Source organism: Salmo trutta, chromosome 32, assembly GCF_901001165.1.
Source record: "Salmo trutta chromosome 32, fSalTru1.1, whole genome shotgun sequence".
Lineage (NCBI taxonomy): Eukaryota > Metazoa > Chordata > Actinopteri > Salmoniformes > Salmonidae > Salmo > Salmo trutta.
The window spans coordinates 19,134,291-19,156,834 of NC_042988.1; the positions used below are offsets into that span (position 1 = coordinate 19,134,291).

Here is a 22,544-nt window from a genome sequence, read left to right on the forward strand (position 1 = left end):
AAGGACTGACCATCCATGATATCAACATTATAGTTTTAACCATGTTTTGAGGCTATACAGAGTTTGTTTACATTGAATTTGTTTACAAACATTGGAGTAAAACAGGCTTATATTTTGGGTTCTGAAGTGGTAAGACATTAAAACTAAGCTCATGAGGCATTTATAAGTTACATTCTTCAAGAATCAATGGAAACATTAATTTATGTCTAAAAATGGATGTAACAACTGCCGATTGCCCCTTTAAAGCTCACCTTAAAGTCTTACTTTAGGTATGAGGCTGCGACTGTGATGACAAACTAAAATTATAGTGGAGCCTTATGTAACATGGCCATAAACAGACTGTCAGTGAAATACAGAAGCGCACAAGCACAGAGAGAGAGTAGCTGAGTGTGGGACCAAGCAAGGGTCTTATAAAGATCTCAAGGAGAGAAGAGGCACACAGGAGGAATTTGGACACTTTATTTGGGCATGATGGGAGAAGGAAGGGCCATAACTGGCTGGAGCAGCCCAGATGTAATGTGATGTGAAAGTGGAATCCCTCAAACTGATAATGAACTACAGTTACATGTTTGCTGTGCTGTGGGTCTGTTGTGGTTCATATACAGCGAGAGGAAGCATAGGGAACATACCACACCTCCAGATTGGAAACCTCTAATGATGGTCTGTTCATTTGAACGCTAACATACTGGAAATACTGTGTTGCATGGAGTCTTTAAGAACGACAAGGTTTGGATAACATTACAACTTTAAACTCAAACTGAATTAGAAACACAGGAGTAATTAAAGAGCCATTAGAGAGGTTACACCTTGGTAGGAAGGACACCTAGGCTACAAACAGAGCTCAGGCAAAGGGAGATGAGAAGACTGAGGCTTTGGGAAAACTACGAGATCCAAGAGAGGCAGACAAATTGTGCAAGTCATAATATTTGACAAAGCAAAGAAATAATGTGCACGTGTGTAGCTGGAACCGTTGAGAAAGATGGAGAAGCAGCGAGAGACAGAACACTGCTGTTCTGGATGGTGGAGGGGCATTTCCAAAGTTCCAGCTCCCCCCTCATCCACTGTCTGGCTATTTATGGTAGAAGGCCTCCTCAACCTAGGCTGAGAAGAATTCAGAAGGCTGGGTTCTTAACATCATCATTTGGGCTGTCTATGCACAGTAGGTCAGAAAGTTGAAACAAATTCTGGGCTTTGACTGATACATTTTTTGGTGAATTAATACCCAAGTGTCTGGGTGAATTTATAAAGTGTTTGTGTATAGTAGCTGATAGCAAACTGCTATTTGATAAACTGGTTAAAAGTCATGTTAAATCCCCACTGAATTGTCCAGGGTTTCAAGTACCGTGTAAAAAATCTATTCTTTTAATAGCCTCTCAGAAGTCTGGAATGTTGATTTCAGAGTAGTTTTTTTTAAGTCTGAGAAAGCTTACTGTACAAATACCTCCTCAAACATCCCAATACTGCATTTGTTACTTTGTAACAATATGCTGCTCAATAGTGCTGGCTAAAGACATGGGGAGCTTGAATGCTGAATGGAACTGCTGAAAGCTGCTATGTAAAAATGGAAAAGGAGATTTCACTAATACTTATAGACCTAAATGATCAAATCCGTGTTTTCAAATACACTATCCACTTAGAGTAGACAGACATGTGTGATCCAAGGAGCACCAACAGATTTGCAGATTCAGTCAGACTACAAAAACATTACAAGCACTGAAGGCAGTGCATTTATGTTGTGTACTAGTGTAGGTGACATCGTGTGTGTGTGTGTTTGAGTGTGTAGCAGAAGAGATTTTCATTGAGTCGCATGTGACCATGTTTGGTAACGCTCTCCAGGCCCAGTCTGTGACCCAGCCCCTTGACCGGCGCACACGGTAGAGCTGGATTCAATCAGAGCCAAACAGTGGTTCAGATGCTTGTTTCTCTCTAACTCCTGTAGAATGGGCAGAAGAGGAGCGGTAGCTGGCACCCTCTCACACAGGTAACTATTATCTATCCTGTTGCCTAGTCACTATCCCTTTTCATTTTTTTAATTTAACCTTTATTTAACTAGGCAAGTCAGTTAAGAACAAATTCTTATTTACAATGACAGCCAAACCCGTACAACGCTGGGCCAATTATGCACCGCCCTATGGGACTCCCAATCACAGCCTGTTGTGATACAGCCTGGATTCGAACCAGGGTGTCTGTAGTGACGTCTCTAGTACTGAGATGCAGTGCCTTAGACCGCTGCGCCACTCAGGTGCCCTACCTATATGTACATATCTAGTTAAATTTCCTCAGACCCCTGCACAGACTGTACTGCTACCCCCTGTATACAGCCAAACTATCATTGCTCATTGTGTATTTATTTCTCGTGTTACTTTTATTCTGCATTGTTGGGAAGGGCCGTAAGTAAGCATTTCACTGTTAGTCTACATCTGTTGTTTACAAAGCATGTGACAATTAAAATGTGATGGACTAGATAGACTGGACTGAGCCAGACAAACCTTAGAACCATCCAACACTACTGTACGCATTCTGACTACGATGCATCCAACATGCAGTATTTTCATAAAATTGTCTCAGTTTCTGTGCACCAGTGTAAACAAAATGCATGAAAGTCAATGGTGTTTGAATTGTTACTCTGAAGCCAAAAAGCAATGATTGAGACAAATCTTTTTTCTGTCTTCAAATTTATTGAAGAGCAAAACTTTCAAGTAAGTCTCAACTTTCAGTGCTACAACGACATCATTAGTAGTGGTCATTGTAGACAATCTAAATCACATGGTGTTGAGACAGGGACCCTAAGGCCCGTGTATTGTTCTTTTCACATTAAAATATTCAGAAAATAATAATGAAACAAATGTCATTGCATTAAAATAAGAAAAAGAAAAACCAAAAACCCACTGGCAACATTTGATCTATGCTTTTTTCCCTCATTAGTTCATGTTCACTCGTTTCATCACCATCATTTATATTAGTTATTTTATTGACTTAATTTGTTCTATCTCCGCACCTCCTGGTGACTTAAAGGATGTGACTGCTGCGGTCTACAGATATGCTCCACGGGTGAAGGAGGACTATCCGAGAGAGTCCACAAAAAGCTGGGGCAAGAATTCATTGATTCAGTCAAAGGTTATTTACTGGCTAATCCATGACATTTAGTATCAAAATGGCTAAAAGTCTTGTGGCTAAGTTCAACCTTACAAAAGAGATAAAATGCATGCAATGCAGCTGAAATAAATGCAACAGTTCTACCAGTTCTTCCAGGAGCTACAATATGTCCTCATTTCTCACCAGGGCCCGAGACCATTTGTACCTTCTCTTAATAAACAATATTAGCCTTTCAAAGGGATAAAAGGCCACACAGTTATTTCTTGCAGATACAAGTGCACTCGGGCATGATGTTACAGAAACCGCCGTGTCACTTCCTCATTTCCAAAACCAAAACTTGAAGTATTTTTAAAATCACCCAGAGGTTTACATTGCAATTCAACACACCACAGACACACTGAAGTCAGTGACAAACACTACACATCCAATTAATAGTTTGTACAAACATTGGACATTGTGCAGAAGTACAACCTCTCTCACAGCCATCCGAAGAAGACTTAAAATGCACACCACAGCCTACTGGTGAACCAGAAATCTCATCATCAGGCTACACATGTACTCAGTTGAAAATATTGTTTTCTTGACTGATGAATGACAAACATGTTGCTCTATTCACAGCTTGAAGTATTGGAGGACTGGGTGAGAAGAGTGAGCTGAATCTCACTAGCTTCTCAACTGAGCTGATGTAGCTGAATAACTACATGACAATAATTACATTTCCAATCTCATCTTCATTCTGGTCATAACCAGCAGCCTCTTTAAGCCCCTTCCCACTCCTCCTAATATCACTTGAACCACCACAACATTCATATCGAGGCCCGCTCCCGTATTCAGAAGAAAACCAAGCAGGCCCTACCGAGGGGTCAACTTTGGAGAATACTTGTCTGGATTCATTATTGTGCAGTGTACAAAAATATATACATAACAGTATCCATAGAGAGAAGAGATTACAATAGCGAGAAAAAAGGAAAACAAACAGCAGTTTTACATTAAAATGTCATGCTAATCTCTACCGGACTGCATTAGATTTCCTGTTTGCGTAAAGGCACGACAATACAACCCTCCTCGGTGGTACATGGAGGGGCTCAACAGGTCATTTCTCCATCATGGGGAGTGTGCTTTCATTCCACAGTGAAAAGTCTAACATTTCAGACCCCCCCCGTCCCAAACCACGTCAACGCTTTAGGGACAGGAGGAGGACAGAGAACAAAACACTTAACATGCACTCAATACAGCTGGGTGAAAAACATCAAATGCACTGATTAAAATGAAGTGCAGAGGAACCCATAGATTAATGCAATTCATATTTATCCTGTTTAGTGATCCAAACTAGAGTATAAATCATCATAATACGTTTTCTTAACAAGCTCTCAGTGATTTGAATCAATCAAATCAACTTGATTTGAAAGGAAGATTTCCAACTGAGTAATACAGTAGAACTTTACACGGCTACACATATAGTACAACATTGCCAGCGTATGGCTGTTCTTGTCAGATAGGTAATTCAGAATTGATCTTACATGAATATCAAAAGAAAGGATTTTGAACATCACATTTCCAGCATTCCTCTGGCTGACACTGTAGGCGGAACAACACCTAAGACAGGAGAATGCTTCCCCCCAAAAGGGAACCGCTCTTGTTCCAAATTCAGTTCTCACAATAACACAGAAAATAGAGAAAAATGGAAGTTAAAATCTCCAGAGGTACCTTAGATAAACACAACATTTGTTCTAGTGTCTAACAGTAGACTGAGAGAAAACGTCCTTTCCAGTCCACTGAACTAGAGATAATGGATGAGATCTTTTCAAAGGCTAAAACATCTTTACAGAAGGAGAGAAAAACTCATTGTGATTATTCTCATATGGAGGGAATGACAAGTCTTTATAAGGCAGGGGAGAGGTAGAACAGAAGCATCAAACTGGATGGATTTAACCACTCCGCTGTGACAGAGGGTTATGAGAGTGTAGTGAAGTTAAGACGCGTTGATGTCAATTCCTGGTTTTGAGGTTGAGTAACAGGAGGAACAAATGGGATAACTGAGACCCAGAAGACCCAAACAGAGCACAGCCAGACCCTGGATGAGATGCGGCAAAAGCGTCCAATGAAAAACAATGATTCCGGAGAGTTGGCGGCAGCGATAGGATCCAATCCCCACATCCCTGTCTCCATTTCCCCTGGATGTGCATCCTGGCTGTGGATAGGAAATCCAGTGGTGATTCAATCTGAACTGTTGCTGTGAGCGGGGGACCGGTTTGGTGGTAATGTAGGTGGTGTTCATAAAAAGGAGGCCACAGCAAATGCAGTAAGAGGCATTGTGGTGTCTCGGTCTGTCAAACTAGCACACTAAGAGGTCCTTATTCTGAGGGCAAAGTAGGAGGCTCTCCTCTGGTTGGACGGGTCAGGGAACTGAAAATCGTAAAGGATGATGGCCGAGGGAGTTTCTGACAGAGCCAGAGTACGGTTTCTTCTTTTATTGCTTTTACCTGTCCATCACAGGCACTTCAGATGACTGAGCTTGGGTTGAAGTTGAAGGTGAACAAGAATGAGTGTACTTAACAGCTACTCTCATCTCCAACCAAACCCAGCCAGAGTACCACCATACCGTCGATGAAACACTGAGGTACAGAAGCTAGTGTGGGACCAGTCTCATTCTGTGAGGCTGAATCGGATGAGGACCTGACCCCATTCGGCTGCATGATTTCCGGGCATGGAGATAATAGCAAGGCTGGAGCTAGCAGGGGCTATAAGAGCCCTTGAAGTCCTTCCTGTCTCCCTTCCACAGAGTCTGTCTATGTCCCCCCCTCCGGCCAGTATCTCTTAGTCTGTGTGGTTATTCACATGATTCTGCTTGAGCGGGGAGACCTCTTTGGCCTTCCTGCCGCTGGCGCCCATCATGACCTTGTAGCAGCCGCGGGCGATCTTGTACATCCAGATGGTGTTGAGGATGTCCAGGGCGATACAGGATGTGATCCAGGCCACCTGAGCACCGATGCCCAAGCGCTCGAAGGCCTCCGTACCGAAGGTGGCAAACACCCGGGCCCAGTAGGGCGGCATGACGAAGATGCGCACCATGAAGAAGACCACTGCCATGGCCATGCCGTTGGCCACAACCAAGCGGTCCGAGCGAGGGTACTTCAGAACTTCGTAGAACCACCTATACGTGGAGGAGAACGGAATAATGTCAACACTGACAGAGGTAGGGGCTGATAAACAGGAGTATTCATTCATATATAGTAAAAGTGGAGCTAGCTTACCTTTGGTTCACAAAAGGTGTGGATAACTCTGAAATGAGACGGAAGTTGGCGAAATAGGGAAGCACGCCACGAGACTGCAGAGAGCGTAAAGACATATTACCACAAATAAACATGGGCAGAAATAAACTAAAAACAGACTAAATGTGCAACATCTCTAGAAAGAAGACTTGAGTATTTCAATACCAAAACCCAAAGAACCACCTAATATTAGCCACTGTGCTCATGGTTTCCCCCCAGACTCACCAAGACATATCCATAAGCATAGAGCGCCGCCAAGTGGTGGCAGACAAAAAAGCTGTCCCCCATTGTGCTCCAGTTAGTGGCCAGAAGCACAAGGTCTACACAGAACAACAAGAGGGTAGTTAGCACACAGTTTGTTATTTCCATCTACTGTCCACAGAGAAATGTGGATGGCTTATTGTTATACAAGAGGATAAACATGAGGAGAGAGACTCACCATAGAGCAAATAACCACACGTTATGGCCACATTCAGTTTCACTAGTCCAGGCTCCCCCCTGTACAGCAAAAACAAAACAAAGTGTTCTTTCAGAATAACAGTTGCCACATTACAGATGAATGCTAAAACTACTGTAAAACAGAAACAAAAGCTACTTACGATTTCATAGAAATCTAGTGAAGTCCACAAAACATTCTACATACTGTATTAGTGCAGTCTACTGCAGGGGTCTCCAACCTTTTCCAGCATGAGAGCTAATTTAAAAAAAGAAAATTCTAACTACAATTTTTTTCCTAGCATTCAAACAGGCACATTCTTCTCATGGCCATGTCATGAGTCATAGTCTTGCTACTACTGAGATACCCGTGTCCAGGGAAGGTCCAGTTTAAACAGCACTGTGTTGACAAATGTATTGTGCTCACATACAGAGGGTGTGTTTCTGTTTGCCTGCTGTATCCTTGTGTGCTCATGGACAAATACGTATCAGGGTGTGTGTACATGTGAGCAGTAGCCTGCATATAGTACATACTGTAAGAATGAGTACCACTGTTCTCTTGACTGTAGGAGTGGATTGTACGACTCAGTTGCTCGAACAAGGTTTTAGCAACATTATGGTTATCAGATCACTGTATCACATGGGCCACATTTACTGTCTAGGCCTGTGAGTGGACTGGAGTTCAAGAGGCTCTTGACAAGAGCATCTGCTAAGTGACTGTGGTCATAATAATGTGTCTCAGTAGTGACACTGGATCTGATTTTGGCCTCTCTCCATCACAGGTATCCTGTTGCTGAGGGCGGGGTCATGGCTCTCTGTGACAGCACACCACGACGTGCTCTCTGGATCAGAGGGGGGCTCCACGCAAAACCGCCCTTCCTCACCTCTACCAACCTTCACCCCAACGTACCCGTTCAGGGTATGTCTGAGTGCAACATCCTCTCTGAACCCCACTCATGTAGACACGATCAATGTCATATGCAGCCAATGGTTTCTCCACTTCCTCATGTTCACTGTACATCCTGGAGCCCACCCATAAGCCTAATAATCTATTCACCCATATAGAGAGTCGAAGCCATTCGTAGATAAACTTGTGAATCTGTTAAAGCTAAGAGATGAACTTCAGATAGATCAACAGGAGGGGTCAGGATGAGATCGGTCCAAAGGTTCTCAAATTCCATCACTGATCCAGGTATGGCTGGGCAGCAGGTAGCCTAGCGGTTAGAGGCGAGCCAGCAACCGGACGGTTGCCAGTTTGAATCCCGGGTCTGCCGGGAAAACTCTATCGGGAAGTGAGCTGGCAACCAGAGGGTTGCTGGTATGAAATCCCAGATTCGATTGCCTGCCGTTGTGTCCTTGAGCGAGGCACTTAACCCCCCCAGCAACAGCTCCCCGGGCGCCCAGAGTGGTAGTCCCCTGCACCTCTCCAAACCTCTATATTTATGTGTATGTATGAGTCTTTTGCAGGTGTTGGGTTAAAAAGCGGAAGTCACAGTTCAGTTGGACCTTGTGTGTATTTGACCAATAAAGGGATCTTAATGTTACAGTAAGCCACACCTGGGGTTACATCATTGAACTCTGATCAACCAACTGAGCACTATTGTTTTACACCAATTGAGTCTATTCTGCTCACACTGGTTACATCGCACTTTTAAAGCTCAGATAAACCAATCAGGCAATGTGAGGTAGGCGGATTTGGAAAACGATTTGGATTGATTGGATTAAGATGACAAAACCCAGGCAGAAGCGCCATAGTGACGTTGTGAGAAGCTGAATCTGTCACAATGCAGGTTTTGTGGGCGGTTAGTTCTGTGAAGCCCAGCACAATGCCAGTCTGTGGCATGTCTAAATGATGCTGTAATACAATCAGATTGTCTGAGGATTAATGCTTACGCCGTATAGTGTTGCAATAAGAGGAACTAGCTACTGCGCTAGCAAAATAACATGGCTACCAGTCTAAATAGAGGAAAAGTAAGAAACTAAAAGAGATGGGCAGGAAAGCAAATACATCAGAGACAACAGGTTAGTGCCAATACTACACAGACAAAGACCAAAACAAAGGAAAAAAACAAGACAACATGACTTGGGCTGGGAGGGTACAACAATTACACCCCTATTAAACAAACCCTATGAGAGTAAAGGAACAACAAAGAAAGAAGGAAAAAGAGAGTAGTCTAAATGTGAGACATTTGGACACAGAGCAGATGAAGGGGGGTGGCAGGACTCCTCCCTATTGGCCCTTCACTTCCCCTTTTCTCCGCTCCATCAGCGACAGACAGACAATGAGAGCGAGGGAAGTGCTGTATTGATCAGACAGCCAGAGACGCAGGGTGCTGCTGGGGGTCAGAGGGACTCAGGGGAGAGGGTCACCAGAAGGGGAGGGAAGAGGAAGAGGGGGGGGCTGAAGACTGGGCTGCTGTTTGCTATGAAAAGGAGCCTTGTTGGCAGGACTCTGGCCTGTCTGATCAGAACAAGAGAGGAAGAGAAACAGAAGGAGAGAAACACGAGAGTAGAAGACAGAGAAAGAGGAGAGAGAAGAGAGAGTAGAAGACAGAAACAGAAGGGAGAGGGAGAGATAGGGGAAATTACCATTCCTCTCTTTCAGGATACAATGATGTAATCACAGTCAGCAGTAGGAGAGAGAACATAGAAAAGACAGTGAAAGGACAAATCCACTGAATCTACACCTCTCTGGAGACTCCACTGAGATTTCTCTCTGACAGTGGGGAATGGCAGCATCATCCCTCCCTCCCTCCCTCCCGGGGTAGGCTAGTAGCTACGGCTGCTAGAGTGACAGACAGCAGACAGTAATGCAGTTCATCTTACCAGACGGGGTCTGCGTTGACAGCATCATCAAACCACAGGATGTAGAGACAGAAGAGGCCCACGATCAGAGCATGGACAGTGGACACCAATCTGGGCAAGCACACAGAAACAGGGATAGTTAGCGCAATGGCAGAGAATGCTGCAAGACTAGCACCACCGCAGCAGTAATACTAATAAACAGTTCAAGTAACATAACAATAACATCCTTTACAGCACGGAGAACACAATGAAGAAACCTCATTTGGGCCGTGTGGAACCTTGGCAATGGAACTAATTTGAAGGAGAATCGTGTGTGTGTAAAACTACTCAGATTTTGTTGACCTCTGGGACTCTTTATCTGGGCTAGTGAAGAGAACTCCAGTGCTACCACGCCTCTCATCTCCCCTCACACACAGTCCCCAGACCCTGGGCACACGAGCTGTCCCACAGGCCTAGCAATGCTGGCTCCACAGACCAGCCACTGTACAATGAACATTGTTATTTTTAGTGTCACCATTATAACATGACTATCTGAGAGCGTATAACTGCCATGATCAAGGAGGAGAGTGGAATTTGAGGCAGTCTCTTACGAAGCAGAAGGGGCAAGTGCATTTGCTCTCCCTCTAGCCCATTTGAACTGAACATCTAGCTAGTGACGCGTTCCTTAGCCTACGCCTCAGGCTTACATCTCTGCTGTGCATCTTTCTGTAGATATTCTCTGTGTCCCTTTACAAGTAAAGCTTGAATAAATAATAACACTGACACACTGGGAGCCGTTATGCAATGAAGGGGAACTTTGAATCAAACTTCAATAACTATCAGTGTGTCACCTTTGGCTTGTTATGCATTGGTACACACATCCTGTAGCAGTGTTCAGTGTGCATGACTACTGTATGAACTGAGGCCCAGGACTGCCCGCGCAGCTCCCCCCAGGACTGCCCGCGCAGCTCCCCCCAGGACTGCCCGCGCAGCTCCCCCCAGGACTGCCCGCGCAGCTCCCCCCAGGACTGCCCGCGCAGCTCCCCCCAGGACTGCCCGCGCGGAAGATATATCAGCCCACAGGGGGAAGCACGAGATTGAACTTCTCTCAACTTTCTAGAGCAGTGGTCACCAACAGGTGAATTGCGATCCACTGGTCGATCTCCAAGGCATTCCTAGTCGATCGACAAACCTTTCTGTAAAAAACAAAAACAACGATAAAGCCTTGTGTTCCTATTTTATTTGTCTCGGGCTGTTGGTGGAAGGTGCACCCGATTCAGCTGCCTGTGTGCCAAGTAGGTGAACTGTTGCCATTTTGAACCATTTCATGTGTCTGAAGGTACAAACTGCCTTCCCGGCGGGGCCGGAGAGCAAATCAAGTGCACTGTAGGCCTTCCGCTGGCCATTCGGATGGCCATTCGGATGGCTCAGATTACTGTGTTGGCAGTAACATAGCAGGCATAAAAGAAAGCTACAGCAAAGTTGATACTGTGAGATTTCAAAATGTTTAAAACCATGACTAGAGAGACTATCAACAAATACAGCAAAGAGCTGCTGTTTTATGAGTGAGATCACGTTAAAGTTCTTACTCAGCACTGTCAACACTTTGTATTCAACACTTTTATAAGCCATAAAACGCATGTTCTTCCCATTTCCACTCAGCGCTACAACACGCACTGCAGCAGTAATGAATGAGTAGGAAAGTGCATCTATAGGCTTGCATTGTTGTTATTATTAGCGGCTTGAGTCTTTTTAATATTTCACTTTCTCTGTTCATAGGAGTAACAACATGAATTTGTGCATGAGGCAGAAATAACGGTGCGACTCGAGTTGCCATCAGCTGGAAGACGGTGTCCCTTTTTGGTCTGTGTCAGTGGAGGAAAGGGAGAGCGGAGGGATGTTGAGAGGTGGACCCTCAGTCTGCTGTTCTCTCACTCCGCTGAGACTGACCATTAGATGTGGGCACCACTAGCTAAGTCAAATTAAATTAAAAGACAAATTACTCTCTCCATCCTCTTCCATCCTATCATCTATCATCTCTTCCCTCTGCTCAAACCTTCTCCAACCTATCTCCTGATTCTGCCTCCTCAACCCTCCTCTCCTCCCTTTCTGCATCCTTTGATTTTCTTTGTCCCCTATCCTCCAGGCCGGCTCGGTCCTCCCCTCCTGCTCCGTGGCTCAACGACTCACTGCGAGCTCACAGAACAGGGCTCCGGGCAGCCGAGCGGAAATGGAGGAAAACTCGCCTCCCTGCGGACCTGGCATCCTTTCACTCCCTCCTCTCTACATTCTCCTCTTCTGTCTCTGCTGCTAAAGCCACTTTCTACCACTCTAAATTCCAAGCATCTGCCTCTAACCCTAGGAAGCTCTTTGCTACCTTCTCCTCCCTCCTGAATCCTCCTCCCCCTCCTCCCTCTCTGCGGATGACTTCGTCAACCATTTTGAAAAGAAGGTTGACGATATCCGATCCTCTTTTGCTAAGTCAAACGACACCGCTGGTTCTGCTCACATTGCCCTACCCTGTGCTTTGACCTCTTTCTCCCCTCTCTCTCCAGATGAAATCTCGCGTCTTGTGACGGCCGGCCGCCCAACAACCTGCCCACTTGACCCTATCCCCTCCTCTCTTCTCCAGACCATTTCCGGAGACCTTCTCCCCTACCTCACCTCGCTCATCAACTCATCCTTGACCGCTGGCTACGTCCCTTCCGTCTTCAAGAGAGCGAGAGTTGCACCCCTTCTGAAAAAACCTACACTCGATCTCTCCGATGTCAACAACTACAGACCAGTATCCCTTCTTTCTTTTCTCTCCAAAACTCTTGAACGTGCCGTCCTTGGCCAGCTCTCCTGCTATCTCTCTCAGAATGACCTTCTTGATCCTAATCAGTCAGGTTTCAAGACTGGGCATTCAACTGAGACTGCTCTTCTCTGTGTCACGGAGGCTCTCCGCACTGCTAAAGCTAACTCTCTCTCCTCTGCTCTCATCCTTCTAGACCTATCTGCTGCCTTTGATACTGTGAACCATCAGATCCTCCTCTCCACCCTCTCCGAGTTGGGCATCTCCGGCGCGGCCCATGCTTGGATTGCGTCCTACCTGACAGGTCGCTCCTACCAGGTGGCGTGGCGAGAATCTGTCTCCGCACCACGTGCTCTCACCACTGGTGTCCCCCAGGGCTCTGTTCTAGGCCCTCTCCTATTCTCGCTATACACCAAGTCACTTGGCTCTGTCATATCCTCACATGGTCTCTCCTATCATTGCTATGCAGACGACACACAATTAATCTTCTCCTTTCCCCCTTCTGATAACCAGGTGGCAAATCGCATCTCTGCATGTCTGGCAGACATATCAGTGTGGATGACGGATCACCACCTCAAGCTGAACCTCGGCAAGACGGAGCTGCTCTTCCTCCCGGGGAAGGACTGCCCGTTCCATGATCTCGCCATCACGGTTGACAACTCCCTTGTGTCCTCCTCCCAGAGTGCTAAGAACCTTGGCGTGATCCTGGACAACACCCTGTCGTTCTCCACTAACATCAAGGCGGTGACCCGATCCTGTAGGTTCATGCTCTACAACATTCGCAGAGTACGACCCTGCCTCACACAGGAAGCGGCGCAGGTCTCGTCTGGATTACTGCAACTCGCTGTTGGCTGGGCTCCCTGCCTGTGCCATTAAACCCCTACAACTCATCCAGAACGCCGCAGCCCGTCTGGTGTTCAACCTTCCCAAGTTCTCTCACGTCACCCCGCTCCTCTGCTCTCTCCACTGGCTTCCAGTTGAAGCTCGCATCCGCTACAAGACCATGGTGCTTGCCTACGGAGCTGTGAGGGGAACGGCACCTCCGTACCTTCAGGCTCTGATCAGGCCCTACACCCAAACAAGGGCACTGCGTTCATCCACCTCTGGCCTGCTCGCCTCCCTACCTCTGAGGAAGCACAGTTCCCACTCAGCCCAGTCAAAACTGTTCGCTGCTCTGGCACCCCAATGGTGGAACAAGCTCCCTCACGACACCAGGACAGCGGAGTCAATCACCACCTTCCGGAGACACCTGAAACCCCACCTCTTTAAGGAATACCTGGGATAGGATAAAGTAATCCTTCTAACCCCCCCCTTAAAAGATTTAGATGCACTATTGTAAAGTGGTTGTTCCACTGGATATCATAAGGTGAATGCACCAATTTGTAAGTCGCTCTGGATAAGAGCGTCTGCTAAATGACTTAAATGAAAATGTAAATGTAAATGTATGCTCACTCAGCTGTGCCTCACAAGTAATGCAACAATGGATCTATTACCGGTGTGATCATATAGCCTTCCTCAAATTTTGAAATATATATTTTTTTTAATGGCCCAAACAACAACGCATTGGGCAATTCAAGAAAAGACAATATGAGGTGATAATGTATTGTGCCTATAGCTTACTGCAAAAACCTCATTGCTACAGTACTGTTTTTAATTGGTCATTGTTGCATAGGCCGCACGTTTTTTTGTAATGTTAAAAAAAACAAATGGAGCGGTAATTCTCGGCTTGCATTTTGACTCAGAAAGTGATCTTGACTCACAAAATGTTGGTGACCACTGTTCTAGTTTTCCCTGTTAACATGATCAAAGTTTCCCTTTACTGTGCAATTGTGATCAAATCAACACAGCATTAGCCACTGACAATGCAACATACCAAAACAAAACAAACTATGCAAGAGATTTTGTTGTAGGCAGAACACATCGGTGTAGGATTTTATTACATTGACACGCACTACTCAGCCCGTACTCTACAAATACCGGTGCGGCATAAACAATCAGCGCTGGAGTAGGCCTATATGCAAATAGACCATTGCCATGTATTTACTTTGAACTGGACTGTGTTTACAGCATGAGCGTTCGTGAGTAGACGCGCTTGTTTTGAGATCAAAGCGAGAGCTGCATGTAGCCACGTGTGCACATTTTGTTCATATCCTTTGCTAGTTAATTAGTTATTAGACCAGTTATAGATAATTTGTAGTCAGTAATGGGGGAGTGATTGCTTCCTACAAGAGCACAAAACGTATACATTTCTAGACATCTTTGAAAAGCGAGTCAGGTAAAGAGCTATTTTTTGTCTTAAAGGGACAGTGTTGTATTTTGAGACAGGTTTGAATAAGTTAATTAGCCAATAGACAGAGGGTAGCATAATTTGTCAGATTTTCTGTCATAATGATATGGGGGAAAAAACATTTTATTTTGTAAAATGGTTTCTTGCATCAACAACATTTTCAGTAATCTCCTTGTCCAAAGACAAAGTGGATAAACAGGTTAATGTCAAGCCCTGCAAGTTTTTTTCCCCAAAGTCTCATGGAATATAGGCCTATATTGAACACCACACAATGGCTGCTAATGTAGGCTGAATGATAGACCAGCCATTTCCATGTTAAAATGTTATGGGATGCATTTTCTCCGTTGTTTTGATGGTGGACACTCTGGTAGCTCTACATTACAATCAAATAACCAGAGTAGACTACTTGGCCATTGTTAAAACTGTAACTTAAAGTGGGTACAGCCTCAGTGTTCACAGAAACGTGCTGGAGGTTGCACAGAATTTTCACAATGTTCAAGTTACCACTCAGCAGACCTGAAATTTGCTCAGTGTCAATTTTCTTTTGAGGGAACAGTGGTAATTAGAGGTCGACTGATTAATCGGAATGGCCGAATAATTAGGGCCGATTTCAAGATTTCATAACCATCGGTAATCGGTATTTTTGGACACCGATTTGCCGATTTTTTATACACCTTTATTTAACTAGGCAAGTCAGTTAAGAACACATTCTTATTTTCAATGACGGCCTAGAAACGGAGGGTTAACTGCCTTGTTCAGGGGCAGAACGACAGATTTTTACCTTGTCAGCTCGGGGATTCGTTTTTGCAACCTTCAGGTTACTAGTCCAACGCTCTAACCACCTGCCTTACATTGCACTCCACGAGGAGCCTGCGTGGCAGGCTGACTACCTGTTACGCGAGGGCAGCAAGAAGCCAAGGTAAGTTGCTAGGTAGCATTAAACTTATCTTATAAAAAACAATCTTAACATAATCACTAGTTAACTACACATGGTTGATGATATTACTAGTATATCTAGCGTGTCCTGCGTTGCATATAATCGATGCGGTGCCTGTTCATTTCTCATTGAATCACAGTCTACTTTGACAAACGGGTGACGATTTAACAAGCGCATTTGCGAAAAAAGCACTGTCGTTGCACCAATGTACCTAACCATAAACATCAATGCCTTTCTTTAAAATCAATACACAAGTATATATTTTTAAACCTGCATATTTAGTTAATATTGCCTGCTAACATGAATTTCTTATAACTAGGGAAATTGTGTCACTTCTCTTGCGTTCCGTGCAAGCAGTCAGGGTATATGCAGCAGTTTGGGCCGCCTGGCTCATTGCGAACTGTGTGAAGTCCATTTATTCCTAATAAAGGCCGTAATTAATTATGACATAACATTGAAGGTTGTACAATGTAACAGCAATATTTAGACTTAGGGACGCCATCCGTTAGATAAAATATGGAACGGTTCCGTATTTCACTGAAAGAATAAAGGTTTTGTTTTCGAAATGATAGTTTCTGGATTTGACCATTTTAATGACCAAAGGCTCGTATTTCTGTGTGTTATTATGTTATAATTAAGTCTATGATTTGATAGAGCAGTCTGACTGAGCGATGGTAGGCACCAGCAGGCTCGTAAGCATTCATTCAAACAGCACTTTTGTGCGTTTGCCAGCAACTCTTCGCAATGCTTCAAGCATTGCACTGTTTATGACTTCAAGCCTATCAACCCCCGAGATTAGGCTGGTGTAACCAATGTGAAATGGCTAGCTAGTTAGCAGGGTGCGCGCTAATAGCGTTTCAAACGTCACTCGCTCTGAGACTCGGAGTAGTTGTTCCCCTTGCTCTGCATGGGTAAAGCTGCTTTGAGGGTGGCTGTTGTCGATGTGTTCCTGGTTCGAGCCCATGTAGGAGCGAGGAGAGGGACAGAAGCTATACTGTTACACTGGCAATACTAAAGTGCCTATAAGAACATCCAATTGTCAAAGGTATATGAAATACAAATCATATAGAGAGAAATAGTCCTATAATTACTATAATAACTACAACCTAAAACTTCTTACCTGGGAATATTGAAGACTCATGTTAAAAGGAACCACCAGCTTTCATATGTTCTTATGTTCTGAGCAAGGCACTTAAACGTTAGCTTTCTTACATGGCACATATTGCACTTTTACTTTCTTCTCCAAAACTTTGTTTTTGCATTATTTAAACCAAATTGAACATGTTTCATTATTTATTTGAGGCTAAATTGATTTTATTTATGTATTATATTAAGTTAAAATAAGTGTTCATTCAGTATTGTTGTAATTGTCGTTATTACAAATAAAAAAAATATATAGTTTTTTTATTTTATTTTTTAAATCGACCAATTAATCGGTATCGGCTTTTCTTGGTCCTCCAATAATCGGTATCGGTGTTGAAAAATCATAATCGGTCGACCTCTAGTGGTAATAGTGGGTACAGCCCACCAGCTCAAGACAAACTGATACCAGAGAAGAGATACCATTCAATACATGGAGTAACTCATTCCAAAACGCCAATTGGCAACTTTTGAACTTAACCCCAAAATAATTACAAATTTCTGGTCTTTGAATTCAAAGCCCAGCCCTGACGTGTACTATGGAAAGTTGAGAAGATGACCCATGGCAACCTAAATGACGATATTGTAAATAGATAAAGATTTGTCTGATTAGAGCTGAAGTATCAGCACAATAAAACTATTTGAATGCCAAGCCAGTCCAAGAGCAATGTAGAGAATAAATATCTACATAATCATTAACTTGTTAGCCTACCTTTCGACTAGTTATCATTTCTGACCTCAGATCAGTGTGCCTTGGATAATGTCTGATAGAGGTGTGTTACAGCAGAGTCGGTACAGTACTAGTCTATAACGTGAAACCTGTTAAGAGGCCTGTTGGAAGGGTATTGTACCTGGAGTTCCACTCAGTGAGCTTGGTGGAGGGCAGGCGGCCGTAGCCAGGGGTGAAGGTTGAGGAGAACAGCGGGCTGGCCACAGAGAAGAGCAGCTGAAACCCCACGAAGCTGCCAGCCACCACGGTCAACTCTCTCGTCTCCATCACTCACCTACAGTATACCACACCAGGAGAGAGACGGGGTGAGAGGCATGTACTGTTACTGTACAGAAGACACTACCCCTAGACTGGCAGGGGGAATGTAGAGGGGGGCCGGAAGGAATAAGAGAAGAAGTGAAGGATGGAAGGGAGGAAAACAGGGTGGCAAAGGAGGGCAAGGGAGAGAGCCATTGAAAAGGAGATGGTGGTAAAACAGCAGAAACGAGAGAAAATAAATCATTCATTATTGGACAAATATTTTGTACAGGGATTAAATGTGCAATTGTGGCTAAGAATTGAAAGAAAAGAGGATTGTAAAGATGGAGCTAGAGGTTCCTGTTGGTGAATGCACGCTATCGAGAGGAGGAAGAACATTTGTGATGAGAGATGCAAAAACACAAGTAGAAAGACTGACTAAGTCTAGAAACTAGCAGTGTATGTGCCTCTGTGTGTAGGGGTCATCGCCCTGCAGTGTCCAGCGGTGGAGACTATAGTTGAGTAGCCTGAGGACAGGCATGGATCAACTGCAGCACTATTACATCGCATCAACAGAGCTTGGGGTCCATGCTCCCTGTTTACACTGCACTAAGAAACAGCCACTCACTCCCTTGACCTTGTTTTCCCAGAAGAGGGATTATGTTTCATGAAGAATTGGATTTTCAGTAAACTCAAAAGGTCCTCAGAGCTACTGGCTCTTTGACTGAGGTCCATGACTAGTCATGTGTCCTCACCTCAACCCTCAGAGTACTCAAGGAACTACAATACTAACATTCCAAAAAACCTGCATCTGGGACCATTAAATCCACAAGAATCTGAAATCCAGAGAAAATGGCTACTTGGATGAAGCAACAACAAGGTTCTCTAAGGTTCTAACTGCTTTTCCAAGTACAAACAATGTGCTGCCGATTACAATTGGGTAAGGCAACTGATTAGATGACTGGTCACCAACAGGGAGATTCTAGTGATACTGGAGAAAGTCTATCCTTTCTCCAATATCATTAGACCTAAACCCAATAGGCTTTAACCTCTGCCCCAACTGGCACTTTAAACTTGTAGAGTAGGTTCTAATACTCAAAAAATGAAATGTTATAAAACCATGTCATGACTACAAACTGTTCTCTCCCCCCATAGGCTTTACATCCCTCAAACTCAACTCTGGACCTCAAAGACAGTTCCACCGCATGTTTTCATTGTTCCCCTCTAGTCAGGGACTAATTTAGACCGTTTACACCAGGTGTGTACAATTCATTATCAGGTAGCACAGAAAACCAGCAGGCTCCGGACCTCATAGGGTAAGTTAGTACCCCTGGCCTAAATTACCAGAAAATAGGACTGGACCCACAGAGCGACAGTCGGACAATAGGGAACACCCCATGTTCACTCAGGGTCTACAGTGTCAAAATCAACACACGTTTCCAGTATAAAGGAGCATTGGTACAGTACAGCCTATTGCCACTTCAGTCTGATACGAACACATGTACTGTTTAACATAGGCTACTACAAACCACAGTTCCATGTGCTCTGAGCAAAATCATTTTTCAATCTCCAGATCTATGGATGTGAGGACATTGTGTCAAGCTGATCAACACCATCACAGGAAACCCGTAGTTTAGCTACTGCGGTGGCCCATACAATAACCCCAGCTCTCCCTGGAATAGGCCTAACTCTGTAAGCAATCAGGAACTTGTTGTATTATCCAGATAGCATTTGGACCAATAAAATAGCAGTGTTTGAGAGAAGCCTTATTGTTCCAGAGCATGCTGATCATATGCTGCATCTGCTTCAATTATTCATTAGCATTCTTCACCTGGCAAGCTGGGGGGGCAAAGGCGCACATACCCGACAACCACCATACACTTTTGACCTTGTTCTCCTGCACTATATGCTGTTGTCAGCAAACTATGACCCTTCGGAATATCGACCAACACAAATAGCGGTTCAATTTCCCATGTTCCAGTGGAAATATAAAACGTCCACTCTCTCATGCAATGCATATGCCATTGAGGTTTTTAGAAGACAGAATGTGCAAAAATACAATGAATGTAATATTTTTTTTTGTCTAAATGCAGCTCACATGACGCTAAAATTACGACTGGCATTCTAGGTCAACTGACAAGTGATGAGATTTCCTTTCACTTTAATAACGCAAATCTTGGGATGCAGACAATCCCCCCCAACGCTTGTGCTAATGAGTACAATTACTTGCCCTGGCCTAGAGTTAAAAATAATGAGGATATTAAAACATAACTGGTAAATGGCCAGCTTCTCCCGTCTGGTCTAGTGCTCTTCTTGCGGAGGCAAATAGCTACATAATTATGCATAACTTGTCAGCACAGTCCCTTGTTCTCTGCAGCGCGTGACACAGCAAACGTGTGCACGACAAGAAATGTGCACAATCCCTCGATTTTCGGCAACATTGTCGCCAGTAGGACACTTTCCAGTTTAGCCACAAGTAGACTAACTACACGAATTATGAGAGCACAGCTACTGACTAGAAAGCAGTGCTATATTGCCACAACCAGGGTCGTATTGCGGTCACTAGCTAGATGTTTAATATATACCAATTGCAGTGCATTGGCTCAATGTATCGCTGTGTTGTGAACAAAATAATAAGTGAAAGGCTAGCTAGATAAATAACTACCTGATATCAGTCGCATAGGTCTTCGTCTTCTCTCACTTTCTTAGGTAGCTAACTTAGCAAGTCAGCTAGCTAGCAGTAGCCCACTAGCTAGCTCTCTAGTGTAAGTCCTCGTGAAAAAGGCTATATGACGAAAGCAGCGGCATTCATGCATAACTATTACAGTAGCTAGATAATTGCGGATTCCAGGCTAATTTCCCTGCCACCATGCGTTCCAAGTTTTGCTTAAAATCTAAAGTTGTAGACGTTTTGTTTTGCAATTGACAGCTAGCACTAACCTGTGACGCGAACACGCAGATACCACCCACCCTCTAGCTCACACCCCTCGGTTTGGCGACACCCACAATAAACAAAGGCCACATTGATTACAGCGTTATATTCTTCAACGACAAAGACACGGAACAGCTGATACCACTACCAATAACATGCAAAGGCTTAGTTAGCATCGTTGCTATAACGAAATCTGCATTTGTTTGATGTCCACAACTAAAACACGAAGAACTGCAGGCAGCTTGACAAGCTATTGAATAACACACCACATATAGTTAGGTCATATTTTTACACTTGCTACATTTTCATATGTGTATTTTACTTATTATAATTGGAAACTGAAAGGGTTTTACATACAGAGATATTATGAATCCAATGTATTTTGAAAGGAGTGGTTATTTCTGTTGTTGTATGGCTCTGTGCTGTCACCTACTGAGTCATCCTCCCAAGTCAAGGTTGTCTGTCTGGTTTCCCCAGCACAGGAGGCTGCTAAGGGGAGGACAGCTCATAATAATGCCAGGAATGGCGCAAATGGAATGGCATCACACACCTGGAAACCATGTGATTGATGTATTTGATATCATTCCAATCATTACTCTCCAGCCATTACCATGAGCGTGTCCTCCCCAATTAAGGTGCCACCAACATCCTGTGTTCCTAGGCACTTCCCATGTTGACACTTAGGTATTTGGCATTGATTGTAGGCTAGATCCGAGCCTTCTTGTAAATAGAAGGCCCTGTTCTAGAGATCCAGTGACAAAGAGAGTGAAGTGCTGAAAGAGTGGATGGAGACAGATGACACCGGTGAAAGTAATCCTATCGCTAACAATCAAGGGCTTCAAAGATTAACCAAACATGAACTGCTAATCAGAGCAGATTAAACACTACTCATTCTTCCAAACAATCACATCTTTGGGAGACATAATGCAATGGAAATATGAAATGAAAACTACTTCAGGATTGTAAAAACAGTTATATAATTTTTACAAATGCTATTTTTGTTATCTAACACTTTACTGATCGTGAAATATTGCACACAGTAGCACGTGTTTTATTGACGTTCAGTTTAAATTTAAGGGAAATACTGTTTCCCTTCCTGAGGTTTCATGGTCATGAGCGCAGGCAACATTCAAAACTTGCCCTACAAAAACTGTGTGAGGGCAGTGCTTCGCCATGCCCACTGTTATTGGTATGCCTAGATAAAGATAAATGAAATCCTTATGGCAGGACTCTAACATGTAGCCACTTATTCCATAAAGGCTGCTTTTAGCTTAATGAGAAAAACAGGATGCTATACAGTCCATTATGGTACAGTAGAGTGGTAAAGTACATTGCTTATTCCATAACATCTGCTTTCTGCTAAACTATGTGAATTCCTCATATTGCCGCATTGACCTTTGGTCATACCACAGATGTCTCTACTGGGGATGTGTTTTATAATTATATATAAAATGCAGAATGCCTGCTCTGTGCACATAGCCTGTAGAATAACTGGCAGATAATTGACACCAAAGTGCTGCCTGGTTGTCTTACCATGTTTCTATCAGCACTAAGCAGTGGTATTAACAGGTCAATTCTTATCAGTTGTGACTAGATAGGCTACAGTTATGGATGTACGTGACTTTTCGTAACAGGTTAGGAGAGTATTTTAGCTAACCCTTTTCATAACCTTCATCTAATTATCCTAACCTTCTAAGTTAATTATCTTAACCTGCAGCTTAAATTCTACTAACCTGCTACAAAAAAGTCACTTTCATCCGTAGCTGTATATCATCTAGTCAAAACCATTCTCATCATTTTCTTCTGGTGCATGATGGGAGGTTGCTGTGTCTACCACAATCAAGGCTGTCAAACAGATGTAATTTCTGACAAAATCATACTCAAATTGCCAGTAACACAT

The 22,544-nt window shown here is 43.9% G+C and overlaps 1 protein-coding gene across 2 annotated transcripts; it reads right to left on the reverse strand.

The window, feature by feature from the left end:
- Positions 1–2,658: 2,658 nt before the first annotated feature.
- On the reverse strand, positions 2,659–20,856 carry tlcd4b (TLC domain containing 4b). 2 transcript variants are annotated; one of them, XM_029726830.1, is made up of 7 exons: positions 20,378–20,856; positions 17,597–17,749; positions 9,630–9,719; positions 6,808–6,866; positions 6,594–6,688; positions 6,351–6,424; positions 2,659–6,250 (listed from the first exon to the last, which is right to left on the reverse strand). In XM_029726830.1, the coding sequence occupies exons 2-7, from the start codon at positions 17,740–17,742 to the stop codon at positions 5,914–5,916; spliced, it is 801 nt and encodes a 266-aa protein (XP_029582690.1). In that variant the 5' UTR covers positions 17,743–17,749; positions 20,378–20,856; the 3' UTR covers positions 2,659–5,913. The 2 variants fall into 2 exon arrangements, with proteins under 2 accessions (XP_029582690.1, XP_029582691.1); XM_029726831.1 differs by having other exon boundaries at positions 20,653–20,676.
- Between the last annotated feature and the right edge of the window lie 1,688 nt (positions 20,857–22,544).